Source organism: Chiloscyllium plagiosum, unplaced genomic scaffold (assembly GCF_037043375.1).
Source record: "Chiloscyllium plagiosum isolate Xiang-an unplaced genomic scaffold, Cpla_swu_hap1 HiC_scaffold_30, whole genome shotgun sequence".
Lineage (NCBI taxonomy): Eukaryota > Metazoa > Chordata > Chondrichthyes > Orectolobiformes > Hemiscylliidae > Chiloscyllium > Chiloscyllium plagiosum.
This window is the reverse complement of record NW_028270168.1, coordinates 47950618-47972684: the sequence shown is the minus strand read 5'-3', so window position 1 is coordinate 47972684 and position 22067 is coordinate 47950618. Positions and strand designations below refer to the sequence as shown.

At 41.1% G+C, this 22067-nt stretch overlaps 1 protein-coding gene across 1 annotated transcript in view; it reads right to left on the bottom strand.

Moving 5' to 3' along the window:
• Window positions 1-16706: 16706 nt before the first annotated feature.
• The window catches only part of LOC122563751 (protein tyrosine phosphatase type IVA 2-like), a 129099-nt gene continuing 123738 nt past the window's right edge, over window positions 16707-22067 (bottom strand). Inside the window, exons 5-6 of the mRNA XM_043717939.2 lie at window positions 19330-19404; window positions 16707-17193 (exon numbers count right to left, since the gene is read on the bottom strand). Of these exons, the coding sequence (XP_043573874.1) occupies window positions 17082-17193; window positions 19330-19404 (187 nt within the window). The 3' untranslated portion in view covers window positions 16707-17081. The remainder of the gene's footprint in view (window positions 17194-19329; window positions 19405-22067) is intronic.

Sequence of the window (22067 nt, the reverse complement as noted above, 5' to 3'; positions counted from 1 at the left end):
AAGGACCCAAGGGGTAACGTTTTCATGCAGAGAGTGGTGCATGTATGGAACGAGCTGACAGAGGAAGCAATGTAGGCAGATACAATGACAACATTTAAAAGGCTTATGGATGGGTATATGATTAGGACAGGTTTAGAGAGATAAGGGCCAAATGCTGGCAAATGGAGAATATCTGTTCATCATGGACGAGTTGGACTGAAAGGTCTGTTTCCATGTTGTACACCTCTATGACTTCATTATTAGTAAAATTAGTATTCACAATTTGTATTACCATACTGCTTCACTCCGGGCCTCTAGCTTGCTGGCTGTCCTGCTCTGCTCTGGGCCTCCTATTTTCGCTCTTAGCTGCACCAAAGATGTCATCATCCCCACTCTACGGTAAGTTTTTTAAAAAAGAGAACAACAAGGCAAAAAAAACCAGCTTTGACAGAATAATTACTAAATCATTTTTGTTTCTATTGTTTTCATCCAGTAATTAGTAATTCCGTAAGACCATAAGAAATAGGAGTGGAAGTAAGGCCATTCAGCCCATCGAGTCCACTCCGCCATTCAATCATGGCTGATGGGCATTTCAATGCCACTTACATGCGGTCTCCCCATATCCCTTAATTCCTTGTGAAATTAAGAATTTATCAATCTCTGCCTTGAAGACATTTAACGTCACGGCCTCCACTGCGCTCCGTGGCAGTGAATTTCACAGGCCCACCACTCTCTGGCTGAAGAAATTTCTCCTTATTTCCATTCTAAGTTGACCCCCTCTAATTCTAAGGCTGTGTCCATGAGTCCTAGTATCCCCATCTCACAGAAATAATTTTCTAGCGTCGACCCTTTCTAAGCCATGCATTATCTTGTAAGTTTCTGTTAGATCTCCCCTCAACCTTCTGCACTCTAAGAAATACAATCCCAGGATCCTCAGCCATTCATCGTATGTTAGGCCTACCATTCCAGGGATCATCCTTGTGAATCTACTTAGAACTACCTGCCTGTCCACCTAACTTCGTATCATCAGCGAACTTTGCCAGAATGCCCCCAGTCTCTTCATCCAGATCATTATATATAAAGTGAACAGCTGGGGCCCTAACACTGAAATCTGCGGGACACCACTTGTCACCAGTTGCCATTCTGAAAAAGAACCTTTTATCCCAACTCTTTGCCTTCTGTCAGACAGAAAATTCTCAATCCATGCCACTAGCTCACCTTGAACACCATGGGCCCTCACCTTACTCAGCAGCCTTCTGTGAGGCACCTTATCAAATGCCTTTTGGAAGTCTAGGTAGATAACATCCACTGGATTTCCCTGATCTAATGTACTTGTTACCTCTTCAAAGAATTCGTTATGGTTTTATTTGTTTAGAGATCAATTGGACTTCTGCTAAGGATATAGTATTTTGGACTGTGGCTTGAATTTCAGCCCCTCAAACATAGTATCCATGTAATAGTCGACCCCATAAATTTAACCTTAAAAAATAGTCTAAAAAATTCAATATTTTCATGAGTATGTACGGTAGTTTTCTTTGAACACGTGAGCTGGAAGAACATAGAATGGTAGACATTGTCTACTTGGCATTTAGTAAGGACTTCAAGATTCTACATGGTAGACTGGTTAGGAAGCTTAGATCACCGGGCGAGCTAGCCAATTAGATACAAAATTGGCTTGATTAAAGGAGGCAGAGTGTAGTGATAGAAAGGTGCTGTTCAGACTGGAAGTCTTAACCAGCAATGTGCTGCAAGGTTTGGTTCTAAATCCCCTATTGTTTGTGATTTATATCAACAATTTGGATGAGAATATAGAAAGAATTGTTAGTAAGTTTGCAGATGACACCAAAATTGGTGGCATAGTGAACAGTGAAGAAGGTTAGCGAAAGGGAAATAGGACTAGTTCAGTTTAGGAAGCCTGGATGAGTTGGTCGGAAAGGCCTGTTTCCACTCTGTATAACTCTATGACCCTGGTTTTACACATGGTCATTGGGATGGCCTCTGCCAGAAGGGCAGAGAAGTTGGATAGATTCTCCCTGTAGGGACATGTGCCCACAACATCATGCATTGCATCATTTATACTTGATTTCCATTGCAATAAATGCCAGCATTCTATTTGTTTTCCTAATCATTTGCTGCACCTGTAAATCAATTTTTTTGAGATTCATATAAGGACATCCAGTTGCTGCATCAAGGTTTTATAATCAGTCTCCATTCAAATAATATACCACTGTTCTATTCCTGCTAAGTGTACAAGTTCTCATTTTTCAATATTATACTCCATCTGAAACTTTATTCTAGTTACCTAACCTACCTAAATCTATTTGTAGACTCTTTATATTCTCTTGACAATATACTTTTGTGACACCTGCAAAGTGTGCTGCCATGCATTTGGTGTTTTCATTTATATATCGTATATGTATTGTACATGTAATGATCAGTATTGATCCCTTTGGAACTCCATTAGCAACAACTTGCCAACCTAAAAGACTCTTAATAATCCCCTGTTAGCTCACCAATCTGCTGGCCGTGCTTGTATTTTACCCTCTACATCGTAAGCTCTTGTTTTATGTAGTAACTTTTGATGAAGCACCTTATCAAATCCATTTTTGAAGTTTTAAGTACATCAAGTTACTATTTACCAATCTTGCTTGTTTTCTTCCTGAAAGAACTCTCCAAATTTTCCAAACATTATTTCCCTTTCACAAAAACCACGCTGACTCTGGCTAAGTATATTATGAATTTCTAAATGTTCCGCTCCTTCCTTCTCAATAAAGGAAGCCATGATGTGGAGGTGCTGGTGTTGAACATGGGTGGACAAAGTTAAAAACACACACCAGGTTATAGTCCAACAGGTTTATTCGGAATCACTAGCTTTCAAAGCGCTGCTCCTAGTTACCTGATGAAGGAGCAGCGCTCTGAAAGCTAGTACTTCCAAATAAATTTGTTGGATTATAACCTGGAGCTGTGATTTTTTTAACTCAACAATGGAGACAAGCATTGTCTGTACAATACGCATTAGACTAACTGGCCTTTAATTTCCTGCTTTTCACCTCCTTTTGAACAGTGGTGTTATTTTTGTGATTTTCCAATCCACTGAAATCTTTCCAAAGTATATAGAATTTGGGAAGATCACATTTACTGTATTTGCAGTCACTCCCCCTTTAAAACCTGGAATGAAAGCCATCAGGTCCACGAGACTTAACTGTTAGATGTAATAAATTCTCCCACCACTTTTTCCAAGAGATTGAAGCTGTTTGAAGTTCTTCATTTATTTTATACTCTTGATTTTCTTGTCTTTCATAGGGATAACAAAATGGCTGTGATATTTCTTTCTTTTATTATTAATTTCAGTCTCTCAATTTTAAAGAAGCGCTTGCCATTGTGGTCCCTTTATGTTGCTTGACATTACTTGTGACCTCAAACCTGAAAAAGTTGATGGAGGGCGGGGGGTGTTGCTCACATAGGCATGAGCGAGAATGGGAGTGTGGAAGAGACCGGAGAGTGTAGGGTGAGAGGTGCACTTACCTGCAAGAGTAGGTAGTGTAAGTGCAGGTGGTGTGGGAGGCTACTCACCGATTGCATCAGGGAAGTTGGGCTAATGTATCAACCTACAGTTTGGGAAACTCTGCTGTCATATTTGTTTCCTTTTTAAATATTTGCAGAAAGTCTTACTATTTGTTTTTAAATGTCTTGCTATTTTTATCTGATAGTCTGAATTCTCCCTTTTTAACAAAATGCAATTCTTTGCTGGCTTTAAAATCTGTTTAATCATCTGACCTGTCTCTGAAGTATTCTACACATTTTCCTTCAATTTAATCTTACCCTAAACTCCCTTAGTTAGCCACAAATGTAAATCCTCCTTTCATAAATTTCTTTCTCAATGGAATAAATTCATCACTTATGAAACATCACCTTAAATATCTTCCACGACTACTTTATTTGTCCCTTTTAATCTATTTTTTCCGTTTGTTTTAACCAACAGTCCCATATCCTTGTAATTTATTTAATTTTTAAATCTTTATTAAAAACATTGGTCTTGGAGCCTTCTACTCAAACTGAATGTAAAATTTCAATGTGTTATGGTCTTTGTTACTTATAGACTTCTTCACTTGTGTCCTGCACCATTGCAGGTCTAAAACAGCCATCTCCTTGGTTTGTACTGGACTATACCAGTGTAAACTAATGTCTCAAATACATGTCAAATTCAAGTTACCTTTGCCAGTTTGATTCATTTAAGCCATATTAAGGTTGAAATCATTTATTATTGCAGTGCTTTTTTAAAACAAATCACGTTTATAATAAGTATATGTTTACAGCAAAGCTACTGTTAGGCCAATAAACACATGAAGTATTACTTTGGCTATTTATCACCACCTGAACTGATTCTACATCTTTGACTTATGAACTATAGTTTCCTATCCCTACTGTGTTATGGCTGAGACAGCTAGATTCTTCATTGGTAGGGAAATCAAGGGTTTTAAGGGAAAACGCAGCCAAGTTGACATCATGGTTCATCAGATTCTGGATTAGCGGTGCTGGAAGAGCACAGCAGTTCAGGCAGCATCCAAGGAGCAGCGAAATCGACGTTTCGGGCAAAAGCCCTTCATCAGGAATAAAGGCAGAGAGCCTGAAGCGAGGAGAGATAAGCTAGAGGAGGGTGGGGGTGGGGAGAAAGTCGCATAGAAGTACAAAAGGTGAGTGGGGGAGGGGATGAAGGTGATAGGTCAGGGAGGAGAGGGTGGAGTGGATAGGTGGAAAAGGAGATAGGCAGGTAGGACAAGTCCGGACAAGGCATGGGGACAGTGCTAAGCTGGAAGTTTGGAACTAGGGTGAGGTGGGGGAAGGGGAAATGAGGAAACTGTTGAAGTCCACATTGATGCCCTCGGGTTGAAGTGTTCCGAGGCGGAAGATGAGGCGTTCTTCCTCCAGGCATCTGGTGGTGAGGGAGCGGCAGTGAAGGAGGCCCAGGACCTCCATGTCCTCGGCAGAGTGGGAGGGGGAGTTGAAATGTTGGGCCATGGGGCGGTGTGGTTGATTGGTGCGGGTGTCCCGAAGATGTTCCCTAAAGCGCTCTGCTAAGAGGCGCCCAGTCTCCCCAATGTAGAGGAGACCGCATCGGGAGCAACGGATACTATAAATGATATTAGTGGATATGCAGATAAAACTTTGATGGATGTGGAAGGCTCCTTTAGGGCCTTGGATAGAGGTGAGGGAGGTGGTGTGGGCGCAGGTTTTACAGTTCCTGCGGTGGCAGGGGAAGGTGCTAGGATGGGAGGGTGCATTGTAGGGGGGGCATGGACCTGACCAGGAAGTCACGGAGGGAACGGTCTTTGCGGAAGGTGGAAAGGGGTGGGGAGGGAAATATATCCCTGGTGGTGGGGTCTTTTTGGAGGTGGCAGAAATGTCGGCGGATGATTTGGAAGGTTGGTAGGGTGCAAGGTGAGCACCAGGAGCATTCTGTCCTTGTTACAGTTGGAGGGGTGGGGTCTGAGGGCGGAGGTGCGGGATGTGGACGAGATGCGTTGGAGGGCATCTTTAACCACGTGCGAAGGGAAATTGCAGTCTCTAAAGAAGGAGGCCATCTGGTGTGTTCTGTTGTGGAACTGGTCCTCCTGGGAGCAGATACGGCGGAGGAATTGGGAATACGGGATGGCATTTTTGCAAGAGATAGGGTGGGAAGAGGTGTAATCCAGGTAGCTGTGGGAGTTGGTGGGTTTGTAAAAAAATGTCAGTGTCAAATCGGTCGTCATTAATGGAGATGGAGAGGTCCAGGAAGGGGAGGGAGGTGTCAGAGATGGTCCAGGTAAATTTAAGGTCAGAGTGGAATGTGTTGGTGAAGTTGATGAATTGCTCAACCTCCTCGCGGGAGCACGAGGTGGCGCCAATGCAGTCATCAATGTAGCGGAGGAAGAGGTGGGGAGTGGTGCTGGTGTAATTACGGAAGATCGACTGTTCTATGTAGCCAACAAAAGGCAGGCATAGCTGGGGCCCATACGTGTGCCCATGGCTACCCCTTTGGTCTGGAGGAAGTGGGAGGATTCGAAGGAGATATTGTTAAGGGTGAGGACCAGTTCAGCCAAACGAATGAGTGTGTCGGTGGAAGGGTACTGTTGGAGACATCGGGAGAGCAAAAAGTGGAGGGCTTGGAGATCCTGGTCATGGCGGATGAAGGTGTAGAGGGATTGGATATCCATGGTGAAGATGAGGCGTTGGGGGCCAGGGAAACGGAAGTCTTGGAGGAGGTGGAGGGCATGGGTGGTGTCTCGAACGTATATGGGGAGTTCCTTGACTAGGGGGGCTAGGACAGTGTCGAGGTAGGTAGAGATGAGTTCAATGGGGCAGGAGCATGCTGAGACAATGGGTCGGCCATGGTGTTCAGGCTTGTGGATCTTGGGAAGGAGGTAGAACCGGGCAGTGCGGGGTTCCCGGACTACGAGGTTGGAAGTTATGGGTGGGAGATCTCCTGAGGTGAACAAGTTCTGTATGGGCTGGGAGATGATGGTTTGGTGATGGGGGGTGGGGTCATGGTCGAGGGTGCAGTAGGAAGAGGTGTCATCGAGTTGGAGTTTGGCTTCAGCGGTGTAGAGGTCAGTGCGCCAGACTACCACTTCGCCCCCTTTATCCGCTGGCTTGATGGGGAGGTTGGGATTGGAGCAGAGGGATTGGAGGGCTGCGCGTTGTGAGGGTGAGAGGTTGGAGTGGGGGAGGAGGGTAGACAGGTTGAGGCGGTTAATGTCCCGGAGGCAGTTGGAAATGAAGAGGTCGAGGGCAGGTAATAGGCCAGCGCGTGGTGTCCAGGTGGATGCAGTGTGTTGGAGGTGGGTGAAGGGGTCCTCGGAAGGTGGGCGGGAATCCTGATTGTAAAAGTAAGCTCGGAGGCGGAGGCGAGGGAAAAATTGTTCGACGTCACGGCATGTATTAAATTCATTGATGCGTGGATGGTGGGGGATGAAGGTGAGTCCTTTGCTGAGGACTGATCGTTCGTCCTCAGTGAGGGGGAGGTCTGGAGGGATGGTGAAAACTCGGCAGGGCTGGGAGCTGGTGTGGGTGTGGAGCTGGGACTGGGGGCGCAACTGGAATGGGTGTGGTGGTGGGGGAATGGGGTGGAGTCATGAGCTGGGGTAGTGTTCTCCTCAGGGTTCTGGGGGGTGGGGATAGTGACAGTGGGGTCTGTGGGGGGCGTGTCAGCTGATTGCAGGGGAGTGGCGCTGGTGGGGGACATGGTGGTGACCACGGCGTAGGGGTGGCGGAAGTCACTGAGCATGTGGCATCAGCAATGAGGAGGGGTGGAAGTGATGTCACGTGTGATGCATGAGGAATTGTGAGGGACGGAAGTGGTTGTCGGAGTGGCCATGATGGGGGCGGAAGTGACATCATCAATCAGCGTGGGGGTGGCAGCTGCATCAGCCGCATGGCTAATGGTGTCAGAGTAGTTTCCGAGGCCAGGGGAATCTTCTGGAATGGTTCATCCGTCATTCCTATCGAATGGCAGAAGAACCATGAACCATGAACCAAATAGACTACTACTGTTTCTATTTCTCATGACCTTATATTATCCTTAATAAACAGAGCTACCTTCTGGATGGAATGGTGGTTCATTGGTTAGCACTGCTGCCTCGTAGCACCAGGATCCCAGGTTCAATTCAGCCTCGGGCGACTGTGTTGAGTTTGCACATTCTCCCAGTATCTGCATGGGTTTCTTCTCACAGTTGAAAGATGTGCAGGTCAGGTGAATTGGCTATGCTAAATTGCCCATAATGTTAGGTGCATTAGTCAGAGGGAAATGGGTCTGGATGGGTTTTTGTTCGGACAATCGGTACAGACTGATTGGGCCAAAGGGTCTGTTTCCACACTGCTACTCTAATCTTACCTTTTCAATAGCTTTCTGTCCTTCCAAAATCTCAAATATCCTTAAATATTTAGGTTTCACCTTGCAACTTCATTTCCAAAATGGCCATCAGGTCATACTTGTTTCCATTGTGCTTTCTCATAAAAAACTCTGCACGCATGCAACATGTATTACTTTTGAAATCTTGGCATATAATTTTTTTTCAAATCAGTGGAAGTTTGAATTTCTTTTCAGAAGTAACCACAATGTCCAACAAAAGTGATAATTTAAAGAAAGCCACAACTTTTAGAAATTAGTCCAAGCTTCAAGCCAGCCATTGCTGCTTCTGAGCTTGCAATCCCCACTGCTTTCACAGCCCACGGATTAGAAAACCTTTGATTAACATCTACCAGTTTGAAAAAAAACTTCATTAATACCATTTAATGTAACTTAGTGTCTAATTTTGCTTTACAAAGCTCTTGTGAAGGCCCCTTGGGATATTTGATGACTCACATGTTTATGACGTCGATCTAATAATGCAAGTGCAGGAAGCCACTTTCGATACATCCCTTCTTACAGTAAAGATGGGCAGTAAAGTCCAACAACTTAGCAGATGGAGAGCCGGAGGCGGCGGGGTCAAGAGTTGCTGGAAACATTTTTCCTTTGGACTTCTACTGTCTGCGTTTGAGAATGGGAACTGAGGCATCAGTGCAGGCGGCAGAAAAAGAAAGTTGCTGCTCATTTCCAAATTTATTACCACTTTCCAACAGAAGGTCTGGTTGCTTAAATCAACATTCACTGGCAAGGAAGGCAAAGTTGATATTTTAATAGATTAGACTACTTAGTGTGGAAACAGGCTCTTTGGCCCAACAAGTCCACACCAACCCTCCGAAGAGCAACCCAGACCCATTTCCCTATATTTACCCCTTCACCTAACATTACGGGCAATGTAGCATGGCCAATTCACCTAACCTGCACATTTTTGGACTGTGGGAGGAAACCCACACAGACACTGGGAGAACGTGCAAACTCCACACAGACAGTTGCCGGAGGTGGGAATTGAACCTGGGTCTCTTGCGCTATGAGGCAACAGTGCTAACCACTGTAGTGCTCCTCACTTTGATGGTGTGCACTTTAAGTGTAAATATTAATTGTCACATCATCAAACTTGGACTATTTGGTGCTTTTGAACATTATAATTAGATATTTTTAAAATGTAGCAAAGCATGTAGCACATTTTGTAGTTTCATATATTAGCTGATTGCAGGATAGGTATAGAATTTAAAAGTGTAAATTGTGAAATTATAAAGGCTTGGTGAACCCCCAAATGCAGCTTTAGGCCAGTGTTATAATTCACTTATCACACCTTTGTTCCATTGGTGGATATTAATTCCTGTAGCAGCTTAACTTCAATGAAGCATTATGTCACCACCTCTGAAGAAATATTTCAGATTGATGTTATCAAGCTCTGAATTTAAAAAATGATCAATACTGAAAAAGTTTTCTAGGCAGGGTAGTGATGGAAACCTGTGTAAACATCTATCAAGATACAATGAAATGATGTAATGGAGGAAAGAAATTTCATTTTCTAACTTGAAATAGTTGAAATTGTATGCATTTTACAACTTGAAGTATTATTTTAAAAAATGACACTGAACTGAGCTTAGAAAACAAAGTGACAACTAAATACAAATTGAAAATGTAAGATTTGTTTTAACCAACATGAGTAGATCAGATAAAAGGTATGATTGTAACTCTGGGCAAATCAACAGTATCACGAAGGAAGATCGATATCTGTGCCAATATGAAAAGCATGAAAACTTGCATGCCAAAACATTTAAAAATGCTACAGTATCAAGTTAGTTTTAGGGTATAACAGGACTTAATCAGATGGGAGTTTAATTTAGATATATATGAGATCCTGCATTTTGGTCAGGCAAATCAGGGCAGAACATAGACACTTAATGGTAAGGCCCTGGGGAGTGTTGCCAGACAAAGAGACTTTGGAGTGCAGGTTCATAGTTCCTTGAAAGTGAAGTCGCAGGTAGATAGGACAGTGAAGGCAGCCATTTGTATGCTTGCCTTTATTGGTATATAAGTTGGGAGATCATTTTGCGGCTGTACAGGACATTGGTTAGGCCACTTTTGGAATACTGCATTCACTTCTTGTCTCCCTGCTATAGGAAAGATGTTGTGAAACTGGAAAGGGTGCAGAAAGGATTTAAGGATGTTGCCAGTGTTGGAAGGTTTAAGTTGAAAACTAGAGGGCACAGGTTAAAGATGAGAGAGGAAAGATTTAAAAGGGACCTAAGGGAAACCTTTTCATACAGAGGGTGATGCACGTAAGAAACGAGCTGCCAGAGGAAGTAGTGGAGACTAGTACAATTACAACATTAAAACAGCATTTAGGTGCGGGTATGTGAATAAGAAGGGTTGAGGGGGATATGGGCACATTTAAAAGGCATTTGGATGGCTATCTGAATAGGAAGGGTTTGGAGGGATATGAGCCGAGGGCTGGCATGTGGGACTAGATTGGGTTAGGATATCTGGTCAGCATGGACGGGTTGGACCGAAGGGTCTGTTTCCATGCTGTACATCTCTTATGACCCTATGCTTTTGTCATTCAGGAGCGAGACAGAACATTTAACCTGCTACAGATCTAACTTCTACTAAATTCATTAGCTTGTCTCTGTAGCACAATTGTACTTGTAGTAGCAGATTAGGATACTCAATGAATCTTCACATACAGCGGCTGTCACTGCTGGCTTTAATTTGTAGTTTCAGTACACCAGTACAGATTCTTCTATAGGAATGGTTCAAAAACTGGCAGTGATAAAATATTGTGAAATCCAGGTCTAACTGAAACTTCAAGCACTCCAAAGTTATCAAATTATGCCTCAGAACAATCAAAGCTAAACTGAAAGCTCAGAGATGTAAGAAGGGATAAAACAGAAAAGGTTTGAAGACATCACCAATAAATTATTGATATTTTGTGAGTAACCCTACGTTAGGATTCAAGTTAAGAGTGCACCTCTGACAGAATATTAATGTTCTTTGTAGACATTGATCAACACACATTTTCCAGCTTTTTCCAGAGACAAGGCAGGACTTCTATTTTAGATGGTCATATATTGGTGTTCATATTATATCAATTCACCCAGCCTACTCTTCTTGCAATCCACTCCTGCCCCTTGCTGGGATGTGGAGTAATCAGCATCCACTTGCTCCTAACACAGGTGGGACATAATTCACTTTGCACTTAGATGGAAAATGTGTTCTAATCTGATATTCGTGCATGCACATTTTCACCAGTGTGCACAAATTAAAGATACGGATCAGGAGTTCTAGTCATTTACCGATTCATGAGAGGGAAATGCCCACCAGCACTGTCAATTGAGACCAGAGACCAATTAACAAATCACAGGTAGGACAGAACAACTCAGATACTGACATTTTTAAATTGCTGAAGTCATTGGAAAACAGTAAGAGAGACAGAAAAGCAATGTGCTGGCCATTGGTCTGCTTTGCTTTACTATGGCAATGTTGAACTCTTACAGCCTGCATAAATATATGAATGGAAAGCAGAGATGAAATTATGGCAGAAACTTGAAAATGCCATCTGACTGTTTACTAATACAACAATGTTGCAGTCATGAAAGATGCATTATTTCATCAGATTGGTGCAAAACATTAACCAACTTATGTATTGGAAGGAGTGTACCCCCAGAAGGGAAATCTGGTTTGTCATCTTTTGACTTCAGCCTGATCTTAATTATAAAAATAATTTGACAAATTTGATCCAAGCAAATTGTTTATACTGAAGGTCTTAACACCAGAGGACATATAAGGGCGTCTGTAACTACAATGAGGAAGAAATGTAAAAAAAAAATCTATCTACAAGGTGGAAGGAATGCAAAAAAATCTGCAACTCCAGGCAGGACAGGTTAATAAATCTGTAAAATTAGTTATCCTGCTAGGCCATAAAACAGATATAACTTAAATCAGCAAATTTTAAGCCATTTCGGAAGAGTAAGATAGCAAAATCCAAGCCAGTATTCCTGCCAGTGGTGAAATAATGGTAGTCATTGTTTATTACCCTTTTAGCATCTTGCACACATCTTTTGCTGACTTTTGACTGCCAACTTACATTTAGAAATTTGAGTATAGTAGCTCTGTAAGGAGTTTGTACTGTATGTCAGCAGGGTAAGCTTCAAATTGAAGAATGCTCAGACATGCAGAATCTAAATCTTACTGAAAGGAAGGTACATACTTAATATTCAATGTCAAATCACATTTAGAAATGAAGAGGGGAAGATGGGACTGAGATAATGAAAAAATTCAAAATATTCAACAATAATTAAATTCTGGAGAGTAATAAAACACTTGTAAAGTTCATTTTCAGAGCACAAGAGATGCATTTTAATTTGGGCTTAGCATGCTGCTAAAAAAATCTATCAGCCCTAACCTTCACTGTGTTTAAAGGATATACAGTGGGCAAAATGTCTTGAAACACACTTTTCAAGTACTTAAAACTTCTGGAGGAGTAGGGGCAAATTGAACAGCAATTTTCTGTTGCAAAATCATAAATTATCACTCCATAATAATGGTGACTGCTGAAAAACTTACTTTTTCTACCCAAGATATAGGCCAATACCTTCCTGTACCTAAAAACATTTGTGTTTGCAGCCAACCTCATGTCCTACACAAGTCCCAGCAAGCACCTTTTGATTCCTCAGTCCCCGTTTAAGAATTAAACTTGTCCACCCAAGGCGACAATAAGTTGATCATTTTACTCAGTTACAAACTGAGATGCTGTATCAATTGTTTGCTTTTTCACTTCAAGTTAGTGAAAATGAACTTTTTAGCCCCATGATAACCAAGCTTTATAAACAATGAAACAAAACACAAAGTATGAGAGCTCTAACACTAAAGACACAATCTCTTTTAATATCGAATCAAGAAAAGCAGAATTTATGCTGAAACATGATTCCAGAAAGACTGCGCCCCTTTTGTCACAGCAGGGGCAGCGTTTCCATAACATTGACTTGCACTTCTCACATTTTGTTTTGCAAAATGATTAAAAAAGAATATATTTGGAACACAATTGATCATTGAAAATATAAATATCGGTAGTTTTAGATAATTACTAAATGATTGTTGGTGCGTACACACCAATTGGATAGGCACAGAATGGTCATAGAGATGACATAGTCAGTGACCAGCAATGTCAAGGCGCTATTTTATGATTGAGAATGTTTTAGCTCATTTCAAATCACATGTCTCAAGACATCAATGATCGCTCAAGATGCCCCACCTTTGGAACAGGAAACCTCATCATCCAAGGCCCTGCTGAAGTTTTGTATTTGGCGATTGTTAATGTCTACTCGAGTTTCCCTCTGAACACGTATTATAATTTAAAAAGGAATGCAGTCTTTCCAGGACAGAAATCACCAAGTCATTTAGCATAGTTTGTTAATTTTGAAATGAAAGAAAATTGATTCTAAATACCAGTTTGAAATAGTGATAGGTCACTTGCTAATGTAACTATTTCACCCTTGGTATTTATTTTAGCACTCAAAAGCATAGATCTGACAACACAAAGTCCTCAAGAAACAAAGTGAACCTGGGTATAGGTACTGGGACATCAAAATTCCCTGAAAGTGTCTTGAAGAGGCTCCAATAACTGGGCATTTCCAACACTGGCCTGGTACCTGCAGTATCTTGTTATTTTCACCAGTCCAGTAACTAGTTTAGATTTTTTTTTTAAACTTAATTATCTCCTGATCAAATGTTTGAATTTGTCAACTGCCATCAAGATGTACACAAATAAATTAGATGTCCTTCCAATAACTGGGCATTTCCTAAAGACAAATGCAAAATAGAAATAATTTTCAGGTTAGAGGAAATTATTTTCTGAAACAAAGAGTTGATTTGTAAATGTAATTAAGCTGTCTCTTCACCTCCAGAGGTTCAATTAATTTATTTTTTTTTAAAAAACATTTCCCTATCACAACAAACCCACACTTTACAAGTCTGTCCCGGTAAACCTCAAGGAAACATGAGGCCAGCTTCTTAACATTTACCTCTTCAAATAAAAGAGTAAGTTCTCAAAGAAATTGGTGTTTTGGACCACATGAATCTCGTTCAATTTCTCAAAAGTCACAATGAAATGATTAGCAGACTCTCCAATATAGCAGGGTTTAACAGGCTCTTCAATTAAAAAGCAAAGCATATAAACAGAGGGTGTCGAGATTTTCCTTCTAAATATGAGCTATAATTTTCACACAAGAGATGGAAAGTGTGGCTAGATCACATTATTCCACATCCTCTCAGATTAAAAACATGTGGGAATTCCTTCTCCTCCCAAAAATTTTAAATCTAACTCAGTTCCTATGTGATTTCTTTTAGATTTATATGGGGATAGATACTAGACATGAGGCAATGTAGCATCAAAACAGCATACTAGTAACAAAGCTATCCAGGATTCCCAAGATAGAGTACAGTGCTGCAAAGACAGAGCTACCAGATTTATGACCACATAGGTCAGCTATTTCAAGTCTTCATGTTCTTTAAAGAACAGCTACTAATTACTGCTGAAGCATGTATTGACAAGACTTGACAGTGTGCAAGTCAAAATATCTATGATTATCGTATCAGAATTTCAGGGCACTGATTGTTACAAATTAAGGTGTATTATTTTGGATTGTTCTTGGAAGAATTGGAAATTACTAAATAAAAAAAGTCAAATAACTTCAAAATAAACAATTAAATAGTTCTAAAAGTGTATAATTGATTCAGAAAATTCTTGAAGAGCTTCTCAAGTAATGGTGGAAAATGGCAAATCACACCAGAAGTACAGAAGATTGTGTTTATAACCACTTTTTCAAGGTTATTTTAATTTAACCTTGATAAGAAATGATTGGGAGAAAGAAATTAGGTTGAGTCAGGTTTAACATAACACAGGATCATACTGGACAGACAGGCATAGTTAAAGATTAGCTAGGCTTTAGCTGATATAACTGGTATGCTCCAGTTACTCAGCTCACTTTCTTGTTTTGTTACATCCTGTACAATGGAAAATATCTGCAATACGAGGGTAGACACAAAACTGTTTCTCCAGAATCACATTCAAGCATTTGCTATCTTTTAGGGGAGTTAAATTAAGTTGCACCTTACTCTCCTGTGCTGGACACTTCCCACAACATGCTGCAAACGAACAAGTCATGGCACAAGTATAGAGAAGGGCAGCATGCAGGGTCCCCAAATGTTTAGACACCAGGAAATCCTTTGGCATTAGTGCCATCTATGGTAACAGGCACTGGTTAATTCATTTTGCATCAGTAAATAGCAGCTTGACCCCACATCTAATAGGAGCATTAAGGAGTCACACTTATATAAAATTAGTACCTACTAAAGTTAGAGTGATAATGCTCTTAAATAGTGAAAATGTTGCACATTTGTTTCGAGAGTCTCTGCTGGGTACATTGTGCCTCTGTACACATTTGGCTATGACTGTGATGTAAGCTTTTGCATGAATCACATTTATAGAATCAGAAACAGCCCAGTTAAATTTGCAAAATGGGTCTGATCAACAAGTATCAGTGTAACAATGTAAGGCAGCCAGACTTCAGACTTATTGTATGGTACCAGATGAGTAGCAAGTGCTTAAACAGAAATAATATTTGTGGAAGATTTTTTTAAAAAAAACACTATCAGGAGAAAATCTATTTTAAAAAAGATTAAGTCATGATTCAGAAGCAATTTCTCCTCAAATATCAGTCTGATGATTGGACACAATCAACAAGCTGCACCTTAACTACCCAAGAGATCAGTTTCATTACTCACATCCACAGCTCATGAAATTCCTGTCCTTCCTCTATATTTAAAGTGAATTAAAAAAAGCTTTTTTTGGCCTTTTTCATAAAGAGCTGAAAACTTATAATGAGAAAATCAAATAAATTGACATTCTGCACATTTTTGTGAGGGGTTCAGTGCTAAACCCAAACAAAAACATATAGAAAATGGCAAACGTTCATTGTAGGCAAATAAGAGTGTAGAAGGAAAAACAGATATTAATTCATCTTTGTATACAATTCAATGCAACATTTATGGCCAGATGTTAGACATCTACATTCTTCGTTTAACCACTTTCTAGATTTTCACCTCCATCTTTTCACTCACCCTAACACTCCATTAGAAATCCAGACACTGCATGTTTTTAGTCTCTCAATCTATTATTGGTTCATTTTTTTCCCTTTTCTATGTATAACAAGTTGGTAAAAGATGATGAGACTTTACTGTGTGTTATGGTTTTCTGTTGTTAGGTTCATAAAATACCATGTAACATCCAGAGGGACATAACTTCTCGATCAATAATCCTCCCAGAAAGAACCTGTAGCGCATTGAATTACCGATCTTGTGGGTTCCAATAAAAAGTCACAGGAACCATTGTGGTGTGGTAATTTACTATTTCACTGCCTTCCAAATCTTGTCCTGGAAAGAGACAGTATAGTGTAACACTACATATTACTTGGGGTGGGGGAAAAGAAAACCCCACTAAGGTAATATTAGTACACAGGCTGGAGCATTTGCCATGAAGGGACTGCAAACCCAATATTGCAGCACACATTCCACATCCTGGAAACTGATGCATATATTGCAGATTGTCACTGCATAAGAGTTGCAAAACATCATCTTTAAATAAAAGGACAGTTACTCATACTCTCCCCCTCCTCTTTTTTGATTGAAAAATTGATTAGAAAAACCTAAAGTAAAGATGTTAATACACTTGATGCTTCAAGTCTAGAAGAAACCTTATGTATTATATCAAAACAAAGAGCTTATTCTCTAAGATTGGCATTGCTCATCTCTGGAAATCAAATACAATACAATTACAGTGCCAGATTCCATCTTTTATTTTGCCTACCTGCTGCAATCAAAGGGATAAACTATTGCATCGAACCATAACCTTAAGAAGTCTTTGTGCATTGCAAGTGAGGTCTACAAAGTGAGGTGACAGTGGGACTTTGCACAGACATAATCTTAACCTCCTTTTACAGAGGTAGTGAATTCTTTCTATACAGACCATTTTAAGATGCAACACTTCCCTGATAAGATCAATCATATGAAAAATACACAATTCCTTCACCACAAAGACAGATTTCTTTTTTTAAAAATTCACTTCAAGATTGAAGGTCCTGTCTTCACCGAATGTGAATATATTCAATTTTCTGTGTTTGCGTCATCAAGATATCTACAGTCCAGAGACAGATTGTTACTGGATGCAGCAGCTTGTGCTATTTGCAGCTTTGAAGCGCAAACGCCATTTTGGCCGATATTTCTCGAGGTAAAGTAGTTGCTTTGAGTTAAAAGCTCCACGTCTTTTCCTGAAATGGAGAAAGAACGGAATGGGTGAGTTTCAGTATTTTGACGCATTAACTGTATTTATATGTAAGTTATTTAACTGTACATTATAACTGCATCTATCACATATCTTCCAATAATTACATCTGACATTTTAAGTAATATTGGACACAAATGTGTCCGAGTATCTTAATTACAGTTGACAGTTCCTTTAAGCAGGACACTTTGGAGACTACAGTGCTTATTTTCAAAGCTCTTTTTGGAAAACGCTCAGAACATTGGCCAAGAGACCTGTAGTCTGGATCCTTCAATTGGCTCTCAATGTTACTGGAGTGCAGCACTCAACATTGGCAGGGAATTTGCTAGTTTCAAATGGGAGTAAACAGAATGAGATGACTCAACGGGAGTCTGATTTGATAAGACTGATAATTTTATAGACAATACTAATACTTCTCAATGATCAGTTTTGAGTATGATTGGAGCAGACTAATGTGGACATAAGAAAAACCAAATATAGCTGCTTTACAGCAACTAACGTAAAATTAGATTCCAATTGTGTAGTAAGCAGCAAATCTCCCATGCCCAAGTCATCGAGAAGCAGCCATAGATCTTTTATTGTATTTACGTCATTTTGCTGTTCAAATTGTTCCACACAATGGCAATTATTCAATTTCAAACTTCCAGCATTAACATCAAACATTCCCAGGTTGGGTTGGATGTAGCATAAATCTCTCTCTACACTATTGTAATAAGCCATGAGCAAGTGTGGATTAGATAAAGAGTAAATCTCTCTCAACATCTATGTTGCTAAGTGTGACAGCAAGATGAACTATTATTTAAATGGAGAGAGACCTGGATGTCCTGTGCGTGAATCAAGAAGTTTGCTTGCGGGTTAGCTGGTGATTAAGGCAAATGGAATATTGTCCTTCATTGCGAGAGAGATGGATTTTAAAATAGAGAGGTTATGCTGCAGCTGTATTGGGTACTGGTGACACCACACCTAGAGTACTGTGTACAGTTTTGGTCTCCTTATGTGAAAAAGAATTATTGGAACTGGAGAGGTTACAGAGGAGGTTCACTAGGTTGATTCCGGAATGGAGAAGATTTTCTTATGGAGGAAAAGTTGAGTAGACTGGGACTGTACTCAGTTGAATTTAGAAGAATGAGGAGGGGGATCTTATAGAAACATAAAATTATGAAGAGAACAGATAGGATAAAAGCAGGGAGGTTGTTTCCACTGGCAGATGAAACTAGAACTAGGAGGCATAGCCTCAAAATAAGGGGAAACAGATTTAGGACTGAGTTGAAGAGTAGCTTCTTCATCCAAAGTATTGTGGAACCTATGGAATTTCCTGTCCACTGAAGCAGTTGATGCTACCACATTGAATGTTTTTAAGGCAAAGATAGATAGATTTTTGAACAGAGAGGGAATTTAGGGTTATGGTGAGCGGGCAGGTAAGTGGAGCTGAGTCCACGAAAACGTCACCATGATCTTATTGAATGGCAGAGCAGGTTCAATGGGACAAATGGTCTACTCCTCCTATTTATGCCCCAATGTTTTGAAGTCTGCTTAGACAAGTAAAATACACTTATCTTTGCACAGACAAAATCCTCAACAAAAAACTTCAGAGCAGCATGCGTTGCTATTTCAAAGATTCATTGACAGGATGCAGACAAGACCAGAATTAATTTCCATCCTGAATTGCCTTTAACTATTTATAGATTTAGATTTTATTGTCGCTTGTATTTAAGGACAGTGAAAAATGTATAAAGTTGCCATTCTCTGCCTAAACCAGATAAAGTATGGGGGATTTTCCATTCCCCACCACTGTAAGCAAAATATTTGTAAGTGCTGAAATAGGGACACTACAACACATCACAATGTCTGAGGCATGACTCAATCTTTGCTGGACTAGCTGACCATTCTTAATACTATTTGATTTGAAAGAATCTCAAAGATCTTATTGTGAAAATCTTTGGGATGCTTTTAAACAAAATGGCATTGAGAGAGTGATCAATTAATCCAGTGATTGGATTAAGTCTCATACTATTTGGTGTGCACAATTCAGTTCTACAGAGAGCTCACTGACAAAGCCAGCCAGTAAGAATGTTCAAATGACAAAATATAAAACTGTAAGTATTAATGACACTTTACTTACTGCCTTATAAACTGAACAGCATCTTCATACTTCATTCCAGATTCAATCAATGCTAATGCAACAAGCACTGGAGCTCTATAGTGCAAAGGAAAGATAGATTAAATAATTAGTACTTGTTTAGCAAGACTGCACTGTTTTTTGTGCACCAGTATTTGCTGCACATTTACACACACCTAAGAGGAAAGAAAAAAAATAGAACCAAACAAAAGCTATTCAACTCATTGAACCATAGAATCACAGATCTGTCATTACAGTATTCAACTGCACACTGCCTGACTTAATCTAGGGTCCTTAATTTACACCATTCAACATTTACATTATGAAGTGTCGTATTAAGGTGCTGTCTTTGTGACTGCTCTTTGATAGGATGTGGAATACATATACAAATTCCAATCTTTCTCAGATCGATAAAGGTTCTCAAAATGATTAGGCTAGATGGGTAGAAACTGCTTCTGTTTGCCAAAGGAACAAGAGTGAATAGATTTAAAATTATTTGTGAAAGAAGCAAGGGTTGTGTAAAAAAATCTTTTTCAACAGCAAATAGTTAGGGCATGGAATTCACTGTCTGGAACTACCATAGAGGCAGGTTTAATTGAGGTATTCAAGAGGGAATTGGAAAATTATTTGGTTAAAAACAATATTCAAGGGTATAGGGGAAAAATAAGAGATTGGCTTTCAGTAATAAAGGTCATTTGAAGAACTAGTGCAAGCATGATGGACTGAGTGGGTTGGACTCATTAAGCACTAAGACTTGTGTGAATTGTCTCTGGTGAATCAACAACAAAACTATTTCCCTCCTAAACAAGAACAGAGACACATTTAACAAGTTTGGTTGATTCTATATTATTAGCAGGGGCTTGGGAAAAATGTTTACACAATCAAGAGCTATCATGCGTGCGACGTTACAAATTGTGAATATTGATTTTTAAGAAAATGGTTCCCGTTCTAAAAACAAAATCTACCAAAACTTGGGGTCAGAATTCAACATTACCCAAAACAAAATTCATCAATTGTTATACATCTTCATAGAAACAGTTTTTCTTATTTGGAAATAATTTCTCCATCCATTTCGCAATTAGTACACAAAGATCAACCATTACTGACTACTACAAATCAAACACCTAATAACCCAATCAAACCCAATTAGTTACTCTACACTTAATAACAAACAACATCAATGCTTCGCAGAGAGACTGTACAATGTTTGAGCCCCTACTGTGAATCCTCTTGCAAGGATGCCTGCCTTGAAGAAGTTTTCCTCCTCTCTCTACAAGAATCTCAGGGAGTCCCTCTCCCACTGCAACTCCCAGGTCATTTCCTCTGCCCAAAAGCTCTTCAACCATGTCGTGAAACAAACTCGGTACCACAGCCACATTTGCTTCCTCAGTGCATGCCTCCGTAACCAACTCATCCCACACGGACTCCGGACCACCTTTAAACCAGCAGAGTTCGGACCCGAACAGGACAAACAGTATAGACTACAGATTCAAAAACACTAGCAACAGTTCTCCTTTAAGATCCTCCGCTCCACGCTTGCAGCAATGCGCCGGCACCTGACCTCTCTACAGTCTGCCCTGCCTCAGCTTAGGGCCACACTCTCTCAGAATTGCAAAGGAACCACTCTGTACTACATCCTCAGGAGAATTCATACTCTCAACAAACAGTATTTCAATTCCATCTCAAATATCAAAAACTGTAAGTACAGCAAACTTTTATCCACCCACCTCCATAACCAGCGCTCCTCAAACATTCCAGAAGATTCCCCTGGCCTCGGAAATGCCATTAGCCATGCGGCTGATGCAGCTACCACCCCCACGCTGATTGATGATGTCACTTGTGCCCCCATCATGGCCACTCCCACAGCCACTTCCAGCCCTCACATCATCGCCGAAGCCACACGCTCAGTGACTTCCGCCACCCCTACTGCCGTGTCTGCCACCACTTCCGACCCCACCAGCGCCAATCACCTGCATTCTGCTGACACACCCCCCCACAGAACCCACTGTCACTATCCCCACCCCCCAGAACCCCGAGGGGAACACTACCACTGCTCATGCCTCCACCCCCATTCCCCCCACCATCACACCAACTCCAGGTACTGGCTCCGACCCCACTCCCAGCTCCACACCCACACCAGATCCCAGCTCCCAGCCCTGCCGAGTTTTCACCATCCCTCCAGACCTCCTACTCACTGAGGACGAACGATCAGTCCTCAGCAAAGGACTCAGCTTCATCCCCCTCCGTCCACGCATCAATGAATTTAATACACGCCGTGACATCGAACACTTCTTCCGTCGCCTCCGCCTCCGAGCTTACTTTCACAATCAGGACTCCCACCCACCTTCCGAGTACCCCGTCGCCCACCTCCAACACACTGCATCCACCTGGACACCCCGCGCTGGCCTATTACCTGCCCTCGACCTCTTCATTTCCAACTGCCGCCGGGACATTAACCGCCTCAACCTGTTGACCCCCCCTCCCCCACTCCAACCTCTCACCCTCACAACGCGCAGCCCTCCAATCCCTCTGCTCTAATCTCAACCTCACCATTAAGCCAGCGGATAAAGGGGGCGCAGTGGTAGTCTGACCTTTACACCGCTGAAGCCAAACGCCAACTCGAGGACACCTCTTCCTACTGCCCCCTCAACCATGACCCCACCCCCCATCACCAAACCATCATCTCCCAGACCATACAGAACCTCATCACCTCAGGAGATCTCCCACCCACAGCTTCCAAC